The 22,854-nt window shown below is 40.9% G+C and overlaps 2 protein-coding genes across 12 annotated transcripts in view; one reads left to right on the forward strand and one right to left on the reverse strand.

Annotated features, from left to right (window-relative positions):
• Positions 1-4,528, forward strand: part of zmynd11 (zinc finger, MYND-type containing 11) — a 131,596-nt gene extending 127,068 nt beyond the window's left edge. For 3 of the 6 annotated variants that reach the window (XM_078424978.1, XM_078424979.1, XM_078424982.1), the window contains one exon: positions 3,015-4,527. In XM_078424978.1, the coding sequence (XP_078281104.1) occupies positions 3,015-3,137 (123 nt within the window). In that variant the 3' untranslated portion in view covers positions 3,138-4,527. Of the gene's footprint in view, positions 1-3,014 lie in introns of all 6 variants that reach the window. The other 3 variants (XM_078424999.1, XM_078425007.1, XM_078424990.1) reach the window with 2 other exon arrangements.
• A 15,143-nt stretch (positions 4,529-19,671) lies between these two features.
• The window catches only part of LOC144607888 (disco-interacting protein 2 homolog C), a 515,842-nt gene continuing 512,659 nt past the window's right edge, over positions 19,672-22,854 (reverse strand). For all 6 annotated transcript variants that reach the window (XM_078425037.1, XM_078425045.1, XM_078425054.1 and 3 more), the window contains one exon: positions 19,672-22,659. In XM_078425037.1, the coding sequence (XP_078281163.1) occupies positions 22,407-22,659 (253 nt within the window). In that variant the 3' untranslated portion in view covers positions 19,672-22,406. The remainder of the gene's footprint in view (positions 22,660-22,854) is intronic.

The following is a 22,854-nucleotide window of genomic DNA, read 5'->3' on the forward strand; positions in this document are numbered from 1 at the left end:
ATAATTATAGCTATATATCTGTAGAACTATGGCACATCTCTGACCACAAGTATTTGGCATAAAACATGTGGCAAATTTAATCACAGAACTACATCCATATATTTTGTTAATGTAAGATGCCTATTACAGCATGCCAAAAATATATGGTGCAAAATCAAGGAAGTTATGCAGTTACATTTATAATTCATTGTTTTGGTCTCAGTTGGAGTAATGTAGCTAACTCTGAATGCTTCATAGATCATCAATTACAGGGAGAAAATAGAAAAGTGTTATTTCTTAGTAGACAGATAGCTAAGGAGAAATATAATAGGAATTATTCAATATTATAAAGGATTTGATGAAACAGATTCCAGTTTGCAAAGTGGCAATAAACAGCAGATATGAAGTTGAGATTATAGGTGAGAAGACTTAAGAAGATAAGTCTTATCTTTACATAGCAAGATTCAATCGAGATGCATTATCTGAAAGGATGGTTGCTACAAATTAAATAATTACATTGAAAATTGATTAAGTGCTTGAATGGAAGACATTTAGAAAATTGAGATAAAGGGCAAGTGGTTAGTTTAAAAGGACCAGCACAGGGCAAGTCTGAAATATTTTTGTGCTGTTATTCTATGATTCATGGGTGTGCAGGTAAACCTGTCTTGAAGTATCCTATGTTCAACGATGCTCATTTATTTGAGTAAGAATTAACTTGGTATTACATTTCTCAGAAACCAAAATCCCCAATTGCGCCAGAAGTGCAAGGAATACATTGACGTGGTATGCACCAGGCTCTCTGAGCTCCCTAGCCACATAAACTAGCTGCACTTTAGGTTCAGGGCCCATTTTGGCAATCGAGCTGTAATCTAGGTTAAATGTTTTTGTTTTGATTTTAGCGAGTGCAACATTTGTGTGACGTCACCCTTCATATGCTGGGTTAGAATAGATCATGTTGAGGAAGAAGCAAACATAATCAGGCCACCTTGGTCATTCCCTCTTCTCCCCTCTCCTGTTTGGCAAAAATGGTAGGGCGGTGGATGCCCACATGGATTTTCGTGAGGCGATTGATAAAATCTCCCTTGGTAGGCTGATCCAAAAGGGTATTTAAAATGTATGGACTAACATCTGCTTGAAGAATAGCTAAATTGGAATTTGAATATTAATGATACTGTATTAGTGAATGAGTTGAAGATAGTGTTTTGCTCCTTCAACTAAGTAAATATTGTGGACAACTCTATGCTGAGTCAAGAGACCAGAAGGTCTATTGAGCGATGTACAAAAGTCAGTTTACTCAGATGTATTTAAAAAGTGTGGTAAAATACCACAATCATCTGTAAGAAACCAGGTGATGACAGAAAAAAGCAGTAAATGGAGAACTGTTACTTTAAAAGAAAGTGCATGATGTTAAGTCACTCGCCTACAACACTGGTGACCAGACATTGCTAACCAGTTACTCACACATCTGTTGCTAGGCTACAGTGTACTTTCGTAGACAAATATGCTAGAGTAACTCAGCAGGTCAGGCATCGTCTCTGGAGAAAAAGGATAGGTGACATTTTGGGTTGGGGCCCTACTTCAGACTGAACGTGGGGGAGGTGGGGAGGTGGGGGAGAGCTGGAGATGAGAAAAGACCAGGACAAATCAGGGCTGGCCACAAATGACCTCCGGTCTGGGTGGCCCATTGTTGACTAGGGAATGTGTGATCTCAAGAGGGATACAACGTGGTGAACTGTGGAACTGGTAAAACAATGCGGATGGAGGAAGGGGGATGTTGGGTGGGGAGTGTAGGTAGAAGTTACTTCAAATTGGAGAATTCAACGTTCATGCCAATGGGTTGTAAACTACAATGTACTTTGAGTGGATTTATAACTTGGGTGTCAACGCCCTCTAGAGGCAATATTGTGGCTTGCATCCTGGCATTTTTCGACAGCTCCATTGAAGTATTTATATTTAATCACATAAGGGCAGGCAATCCCAGTCTTACAGCCATTCGAGTTACTGAAATTTGCCCTTGCAGAATTAATTAATTACTCGCCAAAAATACGAGATACCATATAAAATTTGTTCATAGAATTTATTGGGGGCAAAAATACTAACGATGAATAAAAAATAAAATAAACACAATGCAAAAGAAACAAATTTAGTTTCCTTTTTAAATTTAAACAAAATTTCTTGATGCCTGTGCAGAAAATTATTTTTAGCGTGGTAGCTTCATATTGCTGTCTAGCAGGGTTACGACAAGTGTTGTCCGTATTATTTATCTTCAAGATATCTGAAAAAGGCCAACAAGTCTAAGTGAAGGTTGTAAACATTAATGACCACATAAATAAATTTCACCAGATATAAGAAGTGATATTTTGCAAAGGTTTGATGCTGGAGAAAGAATTTGGGCAAGAGCAACAGTTGTGGGGTTTGTGCTCCAATCACAACTGCTGGCCACTTAAGAGTCTGAAGAAGGGTCTCGACCCAAAACATCGCTTATCCATGTTACCCAGAGATGCTGCTTGGCCTGCTGAGCTACTCCAGCACCTTTTAAGAGATTGTCTCAGTTTCCAAAGCAAATTTTGTAACTTTCCCCCACCCACTGTGAACTAGAAGTTACAGTCCTGTTGAGGGGAAAACAAACATCCCTTAGGAGTGCATTTTCACTTATGACATGGGATTCAGTGGGAAAAGGCTTTTGTATGAAAAACGTGATGCCTGTGGATTGCTAGGCATGCAACCCATCCATACCAGGAGGGCTGGAGTCTCCTGTACGATGCCATCTCATTGTTTGCATTGGTTTCATTTTTAAATGTCCATTCTCATCACTACACGATCATAATGCATGGCCTGTCAGAATGGGATATAAATTCCTGTTCTTTAAAATTGATCAAACTACTTGTCATCACAGTGTAAAAATATAGTTTGCCCTTTGTAAAGCAAGATTAAATATGTTAGGAGATTTTGGCTATTTCTTGAAACTATCTTTCCTCTGACAATCTGGTATTGGTAACGCATTGTAAGTGATATTTTCCTTTGCTTCTCTCTAGTGCTACAACTGTGAGGAAGAAGCCATGTACCACTGCTGCTGGAACACCTCTTACTGCTCAATCAAATGTCAGCAGGAGCATTGGCATGCCGAGCACAAACGAACCTGTCGTCGGAAAAGATGAAAGTTTTCCTTCCTCAAGAGCCATACTAAGAAACAGTTCCCTTTTCACAGACAGTGCTGGTTTTATTTCAGAACCATGTTTCTGTGAATCTTGCTTTCCATTTGCACCAGCATTTTAATCTACAAGCTTAGTTTCCCCCACCCCACCCACTATAATCAGAGAGCCGAACCAAGATGGCCTGTTTCAATTGTAACCAGATACCTTTTTGTGTGTGTTTTTAAATTCTTTTACATCAGTGGTCATGTGATCAGTACTTCGGGACAGGGTTGACATAGCAGGTAATAAACCTGCTTTAAAAAAAATAACTGTTAATATTTCCCAACTCTGCTTTTTTATATTTTTCTTACGTATGCTACTTTTATTAATAAAAAATGAATGTTGATCGTGTATTAAAGCAGGGAAATGGGATTTCTAATGAGCTGGACCTTAGAGATGGAATGAACATTTAGTTCTGGTTTTGTAATTTGCACATTTCTTTTATTTCCTAACCCAAAAGAGTCCACACGCATGTAAAATTGCCAAATACTACCTTTATGTACCAGTAGGTATGAACAGAAAGATTACAGTAAATTTTGCTTTCTGCACCAGTGTTCACTGAATATCTGTGCGGCCGTCTGTCTTGCAGTTGAATTGTATAAAATAAAATAAAATGAAGCACTTAGTTTTCTCAGCAGCTATTAGATTTTTGGATTGTATTTAGCTATTGCTGCCTGTTTGCTTACAGTCCTTGTCACCTTAGACAGAATTACGTAACTGCATGTCAGTCCATTTATAAAAGGCATTGTGATTGTGGTGGGTCTGTACCTTGCTGAGTGTCTGGTACAAAACATATACAAGTAAATGTTTTGTGGTATTACAGAAAATGGATAATAATTTAAATATAGAATCATTCCAAAGGCTGTTTAAACCTTTTACTAGTAGCTGCATGAAAGTACAACACGTGTAACTTTGACTGTTCTGTTTTCATGTCTTGGTGACACCATTGCACCTTCAAGTTATGCAGTATAAACACTCTGTTAAACATGACTGTGGCCTGATTTTGTTTTAAATTATCACTAAATTTACCTGCTCTGGATTGTTTTAGATGCGTTAAAATCAATTCATGGCTAAATATAGTTGTCATTTGTAACTCCATCATGTAAGGTTTAGCCACTCTGCACATTTATTCATTTTAGTGTGGCATCACATGGCAGTTCAATTAGGACATGGCAAATTCTGGGCTTTTTTGTAAGTTTTTCTTACTGGCAATATATTAAATCATCTGTGTTTACATTGGGCAATAAATGTATTTCAGAGATGTACTTTGAATGTTTAACTTTTGGTGTTTATTTATATATAAATATATAAAATAAAAATAATTGGCAAGGACTGATGCAATGTCGTCTTCCCATCTGGAGAGGTGGGTCTACTTCAGTTAATAATTATTTAGATGCATTATAAATATATTATTTAAATCCATACAAGTAGAAATATTGTCCTGTAAATCTTTCAATGCAGGCTGTGAAGATCTAACCATCTAGACTTTTAATTTGATTCATGATTTTTTGCAAAGCAGATTTTAGTTGCTGCGACATTTCAAAGCAGCATATTAACAAGGTAAATTTGTTTTATTTGTGCCAACCCAATGCGAAAAAATCTTTACATAAATTAAAAAAAATGTTCCCCTGTCCTCACTCACCCATTTATATTACATAGTGCAGTGCATTCTATTTGTAATACTTTTAGGCAAGTTGCATTTTCTTCTGGACCACTGCCTGTAATTTCACAGAGACATGGATATTTATGGCACTGGACACTCGTGACCCTTCTAATGCTTTTCAAACTATTGAATATTGTCAAAGCACTTTCAAATAAAGATTTGGTTAGAGTGAATCAGAATTATTCAGAACTGAACCAGGTTTATGATTTGAAATATTAACTTTTTCTGTCACCACATATCCCAATCTCCTCAGTATTTCCAGCATTGTTTATGTTTTCATTTAAACCGAATGCTTTGAATATTTGAAAAGTCAGAGACACCAAAATAAATAAATGTGAGGTGTTGCATTTTGGGAAGTCTATCATGGGCAGGACCTACACAGTAATTGTAGGGCTCTGGGGAGTGTTATAGAGCAGAGGGATCTATGAGTGCATAGTTCCTTGAAGATGGAGTCACCGGTACATAAGATGGTCAAAAAGGCTTTTGGCACATTGACCATCATTAGAGTAATGAGTATAGAAGTTGGGAGGTTATGTTGCAGTTATGAGACGTTGGTGAGGCCGCATTTAGAGTATTGTGTTCAGTTCTTGGCAATATGTTATAGGAAAGATCTTGTCAAGCTGGAAAGGGTAAAGAGAAGATTTACTAGGATGTTGTTAGGACTCGAAGGTCTGAGCTAAAGGAATTGGTTGAAGAGGCTAGGACTTTATTCCTTAGAGCGTAGGAGGATGAGGGGTGATCTTATAGAGGCGTATAAAATCATGAGAGGAATAGATTGGGTAGATGCACAGAGTCTCTTGCCCAGAGCTGAGGAATCAAGGACCAGAGGACATAGGTTTAAGGTGAAGGGGGAAAAAATTTAATAGGAATCTAAGTGGTAACTTTTTCACACAAAGGGTGGTGGGTGTATGGAACGAGCTGCCAGTGGAGGTGATTGAGGCAGTGTCTATTGCAACATTTAAGAAACAGAAAAGTACATGGATAGGCCAGGTTTAGAGGGATATGGGCCAAATGCACACAGATGGACTAATGCAGCTTGGACATGTTGGCCGGTGTGGGCAGGTTGGGCCGAAGGGCCTCTTTCCACACTGTATCACTATGGGTCCATAAAGCCATGGCAGTCTTGCAGTAAAGGTTTCCATTGACATTTTTTTAAGTTCTTAAGCACCGAGAATGGTTATCAATCAGATTCTATCTAAATTTGGTGAATTTAAAATTGTACATTTATAGGATATTTTAACACAGACTTATTTGAAGTTATGTAGTTTTTGAATTTTTGCAACACATTCTCTTACAAATATGGGATTTATAGAATTGCACATGAATGCTAATTGTAAGATCTGTTGCTGGTAACTTATTCGTCAGTGAACCATACTGAATTCATCATTCCAAAGTAAGATGCAATGTAGCATTTTTGTCTTCGCATTCAACCATAGCTGCTTCATCTTTTTCTTTTGAGACTCTCCAATTTTATTTTCTGTATCCTTCCCCAAAACGTTCGGACGGCACAGTAGTGCAGCGGTAAAGTTGCTGCCTTACAGCGCCAGAGACCTGGGTTCGATCTTGACTACAGGTGCTGTCTGTACAGAGTTTGTACGTTCTCCCTCTTACCGTGTGGGTTTTCTCCGGGTGCTCCAGTTTCCTCCCACACTCCAAAGGACATACAGGTTTGTAGGTTAATTGGTTCGGTAAAATTGTAAATTGTCCGTAGTGTGTAGGATAGTGTTAGTGTGCGGGGTTATCATAGGTCGGCACGGACTTGGTGGACCAAAGGGCATGTTTCCATGCTGTACCTCTCAAGTCCAAAGTTCTGTTTTACAGTCTCATTAGATTTGTTAACTGCAACACCTATAGACTGAAGATACTTTCTGCCAGAGATTACCTCTTTTATTTTAAATTTTGCATGTTACTTTATTTCCCTGGGACGGCTTCATTGAACATTCACATATAAATTAGCGAGCAGCTCCACAGCAGTTGCAGTATTTTAGTTACCAATAATGAAACCTGAGTAAAACACCCATTGTTCTATTTTTATTTACGATTGAAAAGACTAAGGAGAATGGCAATAAACTCTGAGTTTGAGAGTTCCACACTGCAAAGCACCCATTCCCTAAGATAGAGCAGCACTTAAACTGCATTTACCAATGTAAAGTAGTGCCTAAATTATTGGTAACATTTTTCACACTTACTTTGTCCCCCTGCTGAGATGGAATGTTCTATCCCTGATGTTTGCTAGTTGACATCAACCTAATTTTTTTTAAAGAAATCCGTACCCTAGCTATAGGCCACTTTTATCTATTGTTCATCCCTTCTCCCCCTGGGAAACCTGGGAGTTTGGCATTTAAGTGACAATAAGAGTCAACTTAGTAGTGACTGGTTTGAGTACATGTAAGCCAGTCAAGGTACGAATGACAATCCTGGCCATCAGCTTGTCAAGTGCAGCAAGTTTACGAATTTATTCTAGAGAGAATTTCTCATTGGAGGTTTATAAACTCATTAATTGGGCAAATAGCCGCAGTCTTTTGGGTAGGGGTGTCTAAAATGAGAGGGCATAGACATTGAAGACATTAGGGTTTTTCTCTGGAACTGTAATGCTACAATGCTGTAAAACTATTCTGCACAATGAAACTATATTCTGCACTCTGTTTTTCTGTTTGCACTGCCTGTTGTACTTGTGTATGGTTTGATTGCACTCATATATAGTATGGTCTGATTTAATTGGATACCACGCAAACAAAAGCTTTTTATTGTACCTCGGTACACACAACAATAATATACCAAGACCTATTTAAGGTGAGAGGGGGAAGATTTAAGAGACCCGAGGGGAAACATTTTAATCACAGACCATGGTGGCCGCATTAAACACACTGCCAGAGAAGGTGGTAGAGGTGGGTACAATTACATTTAATTTAGTAGAATCGATGTGGATGAGCAAGTTTTTGAAGGGAAGTGGGACTAGCTCAGTTAGGCAACTTGGTTGGCATGGATGAGTTAGATCAAAGGGTTTTTCCATGCCATGTAGGTCTATGATTCTATACGTAGATTTATTGAATAAGAGCACACGACTTTATGATTCTTTCATTTGAAACTATTCTATTCAACCTGTGCTATCTCTGTACCCCTTAATTACTGTAATATTCAGGAATATATTAATCTCTGAGTGAACTCTGATCACTGGGATAGAGGATTCTGATGTCACACGATCTCTCAGTGCTGAGGTTTTTTCTTCCTTCCGTCTATTTAATTGCAGTAGATCACCTCAAAGCCGCCTTGTACTAAAGACCAACATACGATCTGCTTTCCTAACTCCTTGCCCCATTACATGGATTACAAGGGCACTTGTGAACATTTGAATATTTCCCAGTCTGCCGTCATTTTAAAAATACAGTACTCCAGTTTTATGTTATTCGAATAGTTTACAGTAGGCTGAATAATATGTATCCTTTTACAGGTTTCTGGTCAACGAACTGAAGGAAGCTATTGCCGTGACAAAACAAAAACCAGAGAGGTGGAAGAAACTAAGTGAACTGAAAGCAGAGAAAAATCAGGTAGTGTGCAGTGATAAAAGAATAAGGTGAAATTGTTATTGCAAACAATATTAGACACAACCAGAACCAGGGACCACAGTTAAAGATCCAGAACCAGGGGCCATAGTTTAAGAATAAGGGGTAGGCCATTTAGAATGGAGATGAGGAAAACGTTTTTCAGTCAGAGTTGTAAATCTATGGAATTCTCTGCCTCAGAAGGCAGTGGAGGCGAAGTCTCTGCATTCAAGAGAGAACTAGACAGAGCTCTTAAGGATAGCGGAGTCAGGGGGTATGGGGAGAAGGCAGGGACGGGGTACTGATTGAGAATGTTCAGCCATGATCACATTGAATGGTGGTGCTGGCTCGAAGGGCTGAATGGCCTACTCCTGCACCTATTGTCCAACTGAAACCAAGACGAGGCAAAAAGTTTTGTAATTCAAAATTGAATCTTTCATTGCTGTCTGGGAAAGAGCCATGACTTGACAGTTGAGGGCAGTAGTGATCTAGACCACAACTCTCAGTCACATCAGTGCTATGGTTTACTGGAGGTAAATCTCCGTCCTCACCAGACCCAGACATTGGAATAGAATCGCCCTTGACGAAACTCGATGTAACTATTCCAAGCATTATTCCCAAGGGGCAAAACATTTTTGAAATATGAGATGAAACATAATAAAAATACAGGGAAAATGTTGCCTTATCTATATACTAAAACTCGTTTGTTTGTGATCGAACTACAGCCAAAATGGTACACGATAGCGCGACAATTTTAGGCCCACTTTACTCACCGTCATCACTTTCATGGTAACGCAAGTAGTTTTATTGAAATCGGTGTTATATTTTTTTAAGTTATTTACATTTTAAAGTTTTTTAAAACCAGCGCATTCGCAGTTGGGGCTGGTACTCATGTAAGATGGCCGCCAGACCCGCGCCTACACTTACATAAGATGGCCCCAGGGTGACTGCGCGTGCGCAGTTGGGGGAGGGTCGCCATTTTGCGTTCAGCTCTCACTTTCCGCCAGACGACCGATTGGTTCCGTGGCCCCAAGTGGGGGGAGCGTCACCGCCCCCGCTCCAAACCCCAGGCATCTCCATCATGGCCGCCGCCCCGCCCTCCAGCTCCCGCTGAGCCATTGCGCCGCTGCGGCTCCCCCTCTAAACACCGGGCGTCTCCATCGCTGCCGTCGACGCTGACCCCGACTGCTGCCGCTCTTAGCCACGGGCGTCTCCTTCATCGCTCAGCCCCGGACCCCCCGCTTAGCCGCCCCCGCTGCCGAGCAGTTAAAGGTCGGACTTGCCAGACCAAGCGGACCTGTTGGTCCCAAACCCCTCCCACATTTGCGCAGCGCCCGATTCCCCCTCCACTCCCACTCCTCCACTCCCACTCCTCCACTCCCCCTCCTCCACTCCCCCTCCTCCACTCCCCCTCCTCCCTTCCCCACTCCCCCCTCCTCTCTCCCCCTCCCCTCTCTCCCTCTCCCCCCCCCACATATATCTCTCCCCCCCCCACCTATCTCCCCCCCCCCCTCCCCTATCCCCCCCCTCCCCTATCCCCCCTCTCCTCGGTCCGTCCCAGGTATTTTGTTACTGCAAAGGATCCTGCAAGATGGCCATCTTATTCCCTGGTTATGCTGCCTGCCAAACAGGGAAAGAACCTTGAAGAGATATGACTCATGCGTCAAAACTGCATGCAAGATATTAATTTGTGTTAAGGCCCGGCCTGGCCCGTGTTGAGGCCCATGTTTACGGCCCTGCCCGTGTTAAGGCCCAGCCCCGCCCGTCCCGTCCCATGTTAAGGCTTGGCCCGGCCCGTCCACTGTTAAGGCTCGGCCCGGCCCGTTTTAAGGCTCGGCCCGGCCGGTGTTAAGGTTTGGCCCGTCCCGTGTTAAGGCTCGGCCCGGCCCGTGTTAAGGTTCGGCCCGGCCCGTGTTAAGGTTCGGCCCGTACCGTGTTAAGGCTCGGCCCGGCCCGTGTTAAGGCTCAGCCCGGCCCGTGATAAGGCTCAGCTCGGCCCGGCCCGTGTTAAGGCCCGGCCCGGCCCTTCAATAAGCAAAATAAATTTGGATCAGATCCTAAATGGTAGGCAGGGTGATCAAATCTAAGGTCTTCTGAGTCTGGAAGTGAGATGTGTTCAAGCAGACTAACACATATTTAGAGAGAATTTTGGATAAGCATATGGATATCGAGGGATATGGATTATATGCAGGCAGATAATGAGTTGGTAATAAAAAGTAACTGCTGATGTTAGTTTATACCGAAGATAGGCACACAATGCCTGAGTAACTCAGCGGCTCAAGAAGCATCTCTGGAGAAAATGGATAGGTGATGTTTTGGACTCTTCAGACTCGGATAAGAGTTGGTCTTGGCATTGTGTTCAGCATAGACATTGTGGGCTGAAGGGTCTGTTGTGCTGTACTGTTTTATGTTCTATATAATGCAACAGAGTAAACAATTCTATGATCCAAATATATATATATATATATATATATATATATATATATATAGCTGCAATATTGTTGCTGTCACGTAGACATAATATAACTGAATGACTGTAACGCGTCATTATTCAGCACAAGCAGACATTCAGACTCTTGACAAAACCTCCTGTGAGAATCTTTGGATAGAATCTGTCAAATTGAGTTTTTATCATCTAAGAACAAAGAAAACAGCAGGTGGTTGAATACAATTTCTATAGTTAGAATTGCAAATTTTGCTTCAGTATTTTAAGTGCAGTCAAATAGTTCCACAGGTTACATATTTACAGTGGGAGCATGCCTTCACTAACAAGGCCATGAAACATCTTTATTGGGATAAAGTCCTTCTTATTGATGAGGAAATTGTATTTGTTCACATTTTTGTCTAATACTGCGTTAAAGACAATGGAATTAGAGTATCACGCAATGAGTTGTAATTGGGCTAATAGAAAGCAATCTAAATTTAAAATACAGCAAAATCAATTTCCTATCTGTTTAAGGAACAAAACCGGCAAATTTAGCACAACAAAGGGACGGTAACTCCTCCAGAACAGTGGTAAGTGCATAAAATTTAACGCCTTATTTTGTTTATGTGAACAAGTCCAACATTAATTACCCAACCTTAAATGCCCTTGAAAAGCTGGTGGAGCCACAGTGATCCTTGTGATGCCATTCCCTCAGTGTTGCTGAGTTGCATCTTTACAGTGGGAGCACACCTTAGCAAGACCATGAAACAGCTGTGTGGATAAAGTCCTTATTATGGATGGTCTATAAGAACCTCAGACCCTCAAAATGAGCATTGTGAAGGCTGACCCTCCATCTTGTTTTTCGCTTACTGTAAAAGTAGTCAGTCTTATTGCCTTGATCTCAGTCCCAATGTTGCAAAATATCTTTGTTGAAGCTGTTTGATACCTGGTTTGCTGTAAGTCATATACATAGCTCTATTGTTCTAATGTTTGGTAGATGTATGCGAGAAAGTGTTATGGTCATGTCAGTTTCCAAACCATATCTCTTTAGTGGCCCCTCACCGTGAGCCACAAGTGGCCTGCTCTCTTCAGTGTTGTTTGTTTACATAGCTATCCTTGTGATTTCAAAACCAACCATTGTGAAGGTTACATTTGAACTAGTTTGGAGATTGAATCTAGTTTGTATCAAAGCTACTGCCTTTAAATGTCGATTAAAGTTGTTTTCTCCCTAACAGCAACCAAAGACAGGAATTGGCCATTTATGATGTTCAATTTTATGGAAGGATGGGTAAAAAAGAGGAAGGAAGTGGGCTTGTATCGTCAGTAACAGAAGCGATCAATGTGATGAGGAAGCCTTGGAAAAATCATGATGTGGAACCGAAAGGGACTGGAATTAGTCAGGAAGTTCGAGGTGCATGCAAGTAAGGTGCAGCTATAACTGGTGTTGTTAATCTCCATCTTGGTTGGTCAGACCAATTTAACAATAATGCCACAAAGGTCAGTATTAGTAAAATAATTGTGCTGGGGAGGTAAAAATGGAACTGCTGGAAGAACTCAGCCTGTCAAGCAGCATTTGTGAGGGGGGAAAAGCCAGTCGACATTTTGATTCATGGATCCTTCCTCCCTCAGAACTGAGGGAACGGAGGAGGGCTTGCAGCTTAAATGAAAGCCTGTGGAATGGTGTTGATAAACTGGCATGGATTAAGAATTGGCTGACTGTCAGTAAACACAGAGTAAGAGTAAATGTTTTGTTTCTCAGTGGCAGGCAGTGATTCGTGGGATGCAGCAAGGATCAGTACTTGAAACCTAGCTATTCTCAATATATATTACTGATTTGTATGAGATACTGATATAACATATCTACGTTGTAGATGAGGCAAAGTGGGTGGTATCGGGTGGGGGGGGGGGGGGGGGTAAAGGGGGGGAAGTGATGAGTCCTTGTATAAGTTATTGGTTATTTTTTCCTGTCCCGAGGAAAATTAGAGGTGGAAAAGAGATACTTAGTGTTTTGGAGTGTTCTCAACAAGTACTGAATAGACTTATATTTTTTAACAATATACAACCTACTAGACCAAGTGGGCCCAAACCTCTCCTGCATTGGTGCTGCACCATCTCCTTTCCCCCTCCCCCCTTCCCCCTCCCCCCTCCTCTCCCCCCCCCCCCCCCCCCTTGTTCCAAGCACCTGCTGCCCTCTACACAAAAAATAATAATACTTGCCCTGTGTATCTCCTTTATTCTGAACATGTTGAGAATGCTGACACAAAAAGACATGCACCAGTGAAGGACATTCTGTTTAACTGATCTAAAATTCCAAAGCCACAGGTTAATTGCAACCATTGTCAATCTCTTGAAAAAATCAATCATGCTAATTTATTTTTAAAATGCAAAACTAAGTTAAAGGTTTCACAGTTGATGATAATAAACCTTGATCCCATCAGCATTTACCAGCATTGACGGCAGAAAGCCGAGCACAGTTCCTGCAATCTCGAGTTCCTGCCAAATATTCAGCTTGATTGAACAACATCCATTCCTGAGAGAGATACAAGAGACTGCAGCCACTAATCTGGAGCAACAAAAACCCAAACTGCTGGGGGAATGAAGTTCCTCCAACTGTTTGTTTAATGCATTCTTAATATATCATCAGGTGCAGCAACAACCAACAGCAGCTATGTGTACAATTGCCTTTGTACTGTGGCACAGCTACAAGCCAAAACATCGTACTTCACATTTGCATCTGTAAAAAAAAAAAGAATGTAGATGCAGGAAATTTGCAAAATAGGTATTATAGTTTTTAAAAGCACGCACAGTACTGGATCAACTCAGCAGGTCAGTCGGCATCTCTGGAGTATATGGATACATGACTTTTTAGGTCAGGGCCCTCCTTCAGACTGTCCGAAACATCACCTAGCCACGTTCCCTGGGATGGCAGGACTTTCATATGAAGAAAGACTGGATAGACTAGGCTTATACTCGCTGGAATTTAGAAGACTGAGGGGGGATCTTATAGAAACATATAAAATTCTTAAGGGGTTGGAGAGGCTAGATGCGGGAAGATTGTTCCCGATGTTGGGGAAGTCCAGAACCAGGGGTCACAGCTTAAGGATAAGGAGGAAGTCTTTTAGGACCGAGATGAGAAAACATTTCTTCACACAGAGAGTGGTGAATCTGTGGAATTCTCTGCCACAGAAGGTAGTTGAGGCCAGTTCATTGGCTATATTTAAGAGGGAGTTAGATGTGGCCCTTGTGGCTAAAGGGATCAGGGGGTATGGAGAGAAGGCAGGTACAGGTTACTGAGCTGGATGATCAGCCATGATCATATTGAATGGCGGTGCAGGCTCGAAGGGCCGAATGGCCTACTCCTGCACCTGTTTTCTATGTTTCTCCAGAGGTGCTGCCTGACCCGCTGAGCTACTCCAGCACTTTGTGTCCTTTTGTGTAAACCAGCATCTGCAGTTCCTTGTTTCTACAGTGAATGTAATAAATTTTCTTTCTACAAATAATAACAGAGTTGATGTTTAATTTGATGATCGATGTGGACAGTTTTGTCTAGTACTGAGTTACATACATTGAAATTAGAGCACCTGGCAATGGGTTGAAATTGAGCTAACAGTAAGCAATCTAATGTACAACAACAATACCAACTTGTTGTTTAAGAAATGGAGATGGAAAATTTAACACAAAAGGCAGATAATTCCTCAAGAATAAAGCAGTGAGTGCATGAAAATCAATGTTTTGTTCGTTTTAATGCCATTTCCTCAGTGCTGTTGAGTAAGAGAACAGGTTTTATAGACGGCAACAAGGGCCAAGAGACAATGGTGTATCCAATTCAGCCTGCATCAATTGGTGGGTGGGGGAGAGGAGCGGGGAGAGAGGGGGGGAACTGGCATGGGAGGAACATGCAGGTAATCATATTCCTTTGCATCTGCCCCCTTTGTTCTAGGTGGTGAAGGTTGTAGATTTGGGAACTGCCAAACCTGTTCAACTGTTCAATGAGATGCTGGCATATATTTTGGAGATGGTGCATCCATTGTGTGCTGGAGTTGGAACATCATATTGTAGCTGTGCATGTGTTAGTAGGACCACAGCTGGAGTGTTGGGTGCTGTTCTAGTCGCCATGCGATGGATAGGTTGCAATGGGCTAGAGGTGGCATAGATGAGATTTATGGGGATGTTGGTGGTATTGGAAGGCAATGGTTGTGGGGAGAGGCTACATGGGCTCAGGTGGTTTTCCCTGGAGTGAAGAGGCTGAGGAGTAACTTTGTGGGTCTTTGTGGAATCATGAGGGTTAGGGATGGGGTGGATTATCGTGGACCTTTTCCCAGGGTGAGGAGAGTCTAGAGCTAGAGGGTATGGGTTTGGTGTGGGAGGAGAGCGATTTAGTTTAGTTTAGAGATACAGTGTGGATACAGGCCCTTTGGCTAACCGTGTCCGTGCCGACCAGCAATCCCCTCACACTGATACTATCCTACACACTAGGAACAATTTACAATTTTACTGAAGCCAATTAACCTACAAACCTGTACGACTTTGGAGTGTGGGGGGAAAACGGAGCACCCGGAGAAAACCCACGCAGGTCATGGGGAGAACATCCAAACTCCGTACAGACTGCACCCGTGGTCAGGATTGAAACCGGGTCTTTGGCGCTGTAAGGCAGCAACTCCACCGCTGCACCACCGTGCTGCCCATCTGAGGGGGGGCAGTGATGGGTTTTATCATACAGAGGGTAGTGTGTGTATGGAGGAAGATACTGGAGAAAGGGGTGGAGGCAGGTGCAATTCCAATGTCTGAAGGACATTTGGGCTGAGAGGGGTTTGAAGGTGATTAGAGGGGTTTGCAGCAAAGATACTAGAGGAACAAGATGGACCACTCCGTTGAAATCGCCTATGCTGAAGTGTAGTACGCAAAGGAGCCATTTTAGTAGGCAAAACCCGTCGTTCGCTATGCCTCTCGCAGTGTAATCAGTGTTTTGGGGGAACAGTATGTGTGATGATACCATTAAAATGCAGAATATATCATCTATCAATTCACAGATATTTGTTATGTTTCTTTTTAAATGTTTCTGCAAGTTTCTGCCTACTAAAATGGCGCCATGACATACTACGGTTTTTAGGGTCGAGTGGTCTATCTTGTTCCTCTAGTATCTTTGGTTTGCAGGGATGTGAGCTGGCAAATTTAACTCGATAAAAGGAGGATAATACCTCCACGACAAAGTAGTGAGTGCATAAAAATTAAGGTAGTTGTGAGGGCAAATCCAGCATGTGTGATTAGCTTCGGAGATGCCTTGGTCAGCATGGAGTGTATTGGGCCAAAGGGCTGCTTCTCTGATGTGCTCGGTAGGATGGGGCAAGATAGTTGGGATTGTGTGGGACAAAAGACCAGTAAATTCAATCAAGTTTATAAAAATGTGCATGAAGATTTCAGGAAGCACAAGAGATGAGATTAAGTGGAGGCAGGAGCAAGACAATTTTACTCATTGGTAAAATGTGAGCATTAAAGCAGCCCAGCCTGTGACAGACCAGAGTTTGACATAGGATCAAGGGAAATAGAGGAGAGGTCGAACCAGTGCTTGGACACAAGGAAGCCTGTGGCTTAGAAACATAGAAACATAGAAAATAGGTGCAGGAGTAGGCCATTCGGCCCTTCGAGCCTTCACCGCCATTCAATATGATCATGGCTGATCATCCAGCTCAGTAACCTGTACCTGCCTTCTCTCCATACCCCCTGATCCCTTTAGCCACAAGGGCCACATCTAACTCCCTCTTAAATATAGCCAATGAACTGGCCTCAACTACCTTCTGTGGCAGAGAATCCCACAGACTCGCCATTCTCTGTGTGAAGAAATGTTTTCTCATCTCGGTCCTAAAAGACTTCCCCCTTATCCTTAAGCTGTGACCCCTGGTTCTGGACTTCCCCAACATCGGGAACAATCTTCCCGCATCTAGCCTCTCCAACCCCTTAAGAATTTTATATGTTTCTATAAGATCCCCCCTCAGTCTTCTAAATTCCAGCGAGTATAAGCCTAGTCTATCCAGTCTTTCTTCATATGAAAGTCCTGCCATCCCAGGGATCAATCTGGTGAACCTTCTCTGTACTCCCTCTAATATCATAAAGGGGCAGGACTAAGACAGAGGACCAGACCATGGGCACTTCTGGAGTTGGTGGTGATTGATGAGAGGCAATGATGCTGGAGTGATGTTTGCAAATGAGCAGGAAGGGTGGACATCGCACATTAAGTACATCAAGTGCAGCTTGAGAGAAATAGATGGGGTTACCCAGGTTTGGAGAATCAAAAGGTAATCGGAACCTGCAGGGCAACTTTTTCACACAGAGGGTGGTGGGTATGTGGAACAAGTTGCCAGAGGAAATATTTGAGCCATGTACAATGACAACATTTACAACGCATTTACACAGGTACTTGGATAGGAAAGGTTTAAAGGGATATAGGCCAAACGCAGATAAATGTGACTAGCTTAGATGGGGCATCTTGGTTGGCATGGACAAGTTGTGTTGAAGGGCCTGTTTCGGTCCTATATGACTCTCGGTACAAATGACAATGAAAGCCATCACACTAGGTTCCAATTATACAGTATGTATTCTTAATGTGTCTTGTAGTTTTGCAACATCTGAGCATGGAGCCAGGGAGGCACTACATGTCTAAGGCAAAGAATGGAATTGTGATCTAGGAAGTGATGTCAGTGAGTGAACGAATGATCGGGTGGATGGGCCAAGAATTGATTTTGAGGAGCAGAGCAATGCTAGTTCTGAATTGGTGTTTGAGGAAATAAATCCATGCTAATGATGAGTTAGTACCAGTGCTAGGAAAATTGGGCAAGGTTTTAGAAGATAAAGATGCGCAAAACCCCAATATGTTGCAACAAAGCTTTTATTTATTAAAAAAAAAGACATTGTTTTTCAAAAATTGTACAATTTCAGATTTTAAAATAAAAATTACAAATGCAGAATAAACTGACCACTTCAGTGTTGCTTACACTGAAACAACACTATGGAGTTTATGTTAGTGGACCAGCATCCATCCGGACGGAGGTTGGCTGATTAAATGAATGACAGGTTGTGAAATAGAATTCAACTATTCGTGTATTTGCTCAAATAATATTAATTGCCAGCTGCTCTTTATAGTCAGAGTCAAACTGGATGATTCCTCATGAGTGAAGAGGCCCTTCTCCCTTTACCCAGTTTAACCTACACAGGCAAAAAAGTCAAATCTTGGTGTACGTATAGACCATAAAAGCAAGGTGGTAAATTATTGAAAGAATAACAAATATGCTGAAGTACAACTGTGTTCAAGAGATGATCTCTCTCTGCAGTGCGTTGAACGGATGAAGTATTGAAATATAAATCTCAGATTTGATGGCCAATGATAGGAAATTAAGCAGCATTAAGACACTTTACCAGATTAAATTCAGAAAGGGAATTTAGTAATGAACCATTACAAAATGATGTCAGTGCCCCAAAATCAGGGGTAGCCAACTTTATAACAAACTTTAAAATTTATCGGCTGCAGGGGCAATGCGGGAAACCATAGGACTCTGATTTAGATTTAAAATGAACTGATTTGAAGGAGAGTTTGACTGTGAATGAACTTGTCTGTATGGTTGCTACGGTTGTCGCCATTTGCAGTGTAAACAGGTTTGTCTACATCCTGGACAAAGTAGTATTTGTAGAAGGACATTTTATTAATATTTAACCTTGCTCAAACTCATTAAAGGGATTCCAGAAAGATGGGACAATGGGTGACTGTGCACCGAACAGAAATGATGCAAGGTACTGAGTGAGACTAGACGAAGGGAATAAAACCAAATGGACAACATAGAACAGATCTGAGAGCTCCTTCCTCAGATCCTTCCCCTGGTTCATTCATTGGCATCCACAATGTGAATCTGTCGAATTCTCTGCCTCAAGAAGGCAGTGGAGGCCAATTCTCTGGATACTTTCAAGAGAGAGTTTGATAGAACTCTTAAAGAAAACGGAGTCAAGGGGTATGGGGAGAAGGCAGGAACGGGGTACTGATTGTGGATGATCAGCCATGATCACAGTGAATGGTGGTGCTGGCTCGAAGGGCTGAATGGCCTTCTCCTGCACCTATTGTCTGTTGTCTAGGATTCAAACACCAGATGTCTGTGCAAGACTTTAGTGTGGCCAAGTCTGGAAGAGGATGTAGGCTCGATTGTACTTTGGAATAATGAGCAATTTTTCTCACTGTCCTACAACAAGAATATCTAGCCATTAGCATCTGTTCTGCAAAATGGCAAGGAGGTTCATAAATATCTTAACATGTGCAAGCCAGGAAAAATATGTTAACTTATGTTCTCTTAAGGTGATAACTCAAAGGAGATATTAGGAGCAAGATTTAAGCTTCTTAGAGGAATAGATAGATGGAGCAACAACCATTTCCATTAATATGGTGAGTTTTTGATAGTGTCCCAATAAAACAAAATTTGATGGTAATATACACATTACTTTGATAAATGGTCAACTGCCATAAAGTCCTGAATCAGAACAGAAATAAGCTTGCAAGAGGAAATTGTAACTGCATTATATATATATAAATCAACTGCCAATAAGATAGTCTGAAGAAAAATAATAGTGGCTTGGATAAATGTTTGGAGGATTGGATAATTTAATTTTTAGAACCAATTTGAGATTTTCCCCTGGACCAGACTATTAGTACACTGTGCCAACTCTTATTTTGTGGTGCATATTTTCTAAATATAATGATTCTCTCTTACATTCAGCCAAAACATAACCATTAGAACTGCTGGCAAAGGATCTTTTCTAATCTTGAGAAAGCAAATTGAAGGGTACAAGAGTATAAGCTAATTAAGCCCATTATGAGGAAATTTAGACTGAATGAAGACAGATGAATTGTTTTCAGAGCAACAAAAATAAAAGCTTTTATTTATTCATTTGAATATAAAACAGGCGTTATCACAGATGTACAAAGCGTACTGGTGGTTTAACATACAAGAAAGATTGCTGTCCTTTGCACAGTAAAATCCATTGTGATTGGTTGAGTACACGACATTCTCTACCAGTCACTGGACTATATGACTGAACGCTGCTAACATTCAACTGATAAAAGGGACAGTCTTCCCTAAAGTGTCAAGCAGGATAATAATAACAAGCACCGTGAGAAATCTGATCCTGTTTTTGATATTATATGCTCTTCATGTACCCTTCCATTTTGTGCATGTGCATCATTTGATTACATGGTTTTCTTTTACTTCAAAGCACTAGATCACAAGACAAACAGTTTTTATACATTCTAATGCATGGTTTAACTAGAGTAAGTTTTTCTAATACGGGACAATCCTTCTTTATTGCTGAGTCTGTTTCGGACTCTGGATGGTTGCTTCTTCCACTCACAACAAAACAAGAAATCTACTTTACTACAAATAGTAAATGTTAGACTCTCTTTACAAATGGCAGGTAGCACAGGACACAACAAACCTGGCATTAAAAAATATGATAAACCTTGGTAAGGCAATATTACCCAATGTGTTGAATTTGGTTCTCAGGACCTGGGAGCAGTATTACCATCCCTACTATTCTACTTTATTTCCTCAAAAATGGCAAACACCATTTTGATGCACCAGAGGATATTCAATATCCATGGGCTCGGTCACTAATTAAGGCAGTATTCTGTGTTTCATATCCAATCAGGCAACTCGGGGCTGCCTAGCACTAAACAGGTGAATCTTCTGTCAAGTTTCTGCAATGCTGCTGTCAAAACACAATTGGAATAATTTTTAAAACTGTTGTCAATCTCTCTCTGTTTGTCTAGCATCTCTTATACTCATAAACCAGCAATATTTGAAAAGCTCTAAGAAATTGACTGTAGACCAGACCCGGTCTCCTGTCTCAAAGCACATGGGAGAATGTTTAGCTTGACAAACAGCAAATGACCAACAATGGAACATGGGGTTGTCACAAAATGGAGTAAGGGAAGAGTTACCCAGCCACCATTTTGGGTGCATACTGCATCTTTTAGAGCAAAAATTAAATCTCACGTTGCAAAATATTGTAAAAGATTATAAAAATTAACACTGTTTCTTGTACATTAGTTTCTTAACCTACAATTAAAAAGGTTTACTGGAAAAATGGCTCTTTTGCAGTTAGTTATTTTGTGATTTTCTTAAAACCCAAAACAGGTTAAGAAAAAGTCTTACTATAAATACAATTAGCAGCAGTAAGTAAAAAGTTTGAAAGTATAGCTGTCAGTTTGGAGATTAAAGAACATGGGGATGTTAAAGTATGTGCACATCCGGAAAACCACACAACCTGCTCTGATAAACCTGCCACGTGTGGAGAGTCTAACAACAGTCAGTGTATGTGTGCACATGCGAACACAAAGTTATTAATGAACACCAGCCAATCTGGCACAATACAATTTTTTTATTGATTTTTTAAAATATTTTTAGTGCACTTTAAACTTCAGTTAATTCACAAGCATAAAGATGTCCACAGATCTTTTCACAAACTTCTTTTATCTTCTGATGGAAGGTGCTTGCGTACATCACATCATGTGCTAGGATACTGCACCGCTGAGGTGGACCGAGTGAATAACACAACCTTACGTTCATCTTAAAAACTGGGACACCATGCAAGTAAGAATTACTGCATTTTCAATATTTCTTCCATTGGTAAAACCAAAGATCTGATGAATTACCTCGAATATAGTGTGCAGATGTGAAGCTATCCACATAAAATAATGCAACACTTTGCTTTTTAATAGCAAACATTTAAAAGAGTAAAACATTCTCAAATGTCTCTCTCTTAATATACTTCTAAAGAACAAAATAAATTAAAACTGTTTTGTACATAATTACACGATATGAAGTTACTCAGTGTTTTTTCTCCTTTTTTTTGTAGTACAATGGTAATCATCACACATGAAAACTTATCTGAACCCTATTATTGGATGGACCTGCAATCTAGGTGGCAGACACCTCCTAATTGCCCTTGCAGGTTTTTCCCCAAGCCCTGCTTTGAGAGGGAACCCTTAACTTAGTTGCAACTCTAAAGGTGCAGACATGGTAGATGTTACTCTTGTACCTCTTAATATCAAATACCAGACCTACAAGAAAAAAAAGGAGGAACAAAATATCTTCGGTCAGTCATTTCTAGGTAGAAGGTTTCTTGTTTACAACTTTTGAACAAATTTTGACCAAATCTCAAGAATCGACAACCTAAAATACTTGTTTTTTTGCCACAGTATGTGAATACATAAACAGCACCCCCTTAGAGGGCAGATTAAAAAACGTAAGCAACTTCAGCTGACATAACTTAAAAATACAGAGCGCAGATAGTACACTTACTTTAAAAGCAGTTAATCAACCAACAAGCAAGAAATAGATTCCATGACGGGATTTTGACCTTCAAAGGGTTGTGTACTAATCATTGTCTTTGTGGTATAAAGGAATAGTTTCACATCTTTGTGACAAGTCGCTAGTGCTTGCAAGTGCAGAAAGTCCCCCTCTGGAGCAACCATTTGTCTTTCGGTCTCTGCACATTTGTGGTGAACACCAAAGAGTTCTTTTTACATATGTACATACACATAGTCAATGGAAGCCTTGAACAAGAGGCTACATGTTGTAGGCCACATAGATCGGATCGAGTTGGTCTGCCAAAAATCCATCCCTTAGATGCATGCGTTGCTTTTCTCCACGAGAGTTTATTGGGATCACTCCGACATCAACGACAACTACAACTCCAACAATCAGGTAATGTTCCTCCAGAACCACATTAGTAACCAGGGGAACAAGGTCCAAAGCCTCCTGTTCTGATCCATCCAGTTCCACAACCACCACCAAAAGATTAGTCCAGGTAAACACCGCACTGAAGAAAAAGAAAAAGTGAGAAATAAGTAAATAGTAATGCAAGGCTTTATTTAAAAGTTAACATTTTGATTCAGTGAATATTTTCAGTAGTTATTTGATTTGTATTCATTATCGAACTACACCAGGAACTACCGAAGCCACAAAGTTGGAGTAACTCAGCGGGTCAGGCACTATGTCTGAAGAACACAGATAG

Source organism: Rhinoraja longicauda, chromosome 2, assembly GCF_053455715.1.
Source record: "Rhinoraja longicauda isolate Sanriku21f chromosome 2, sRhiLon1.1, whole genome shotgun sequence".
Lineage (NCBI taxonomy): Eukaryota > Metazoa > Chordata > Chondrichthyes > Rajiformes > Arhynchobatidae > Rhinoraja > Rhinoraja longicauda.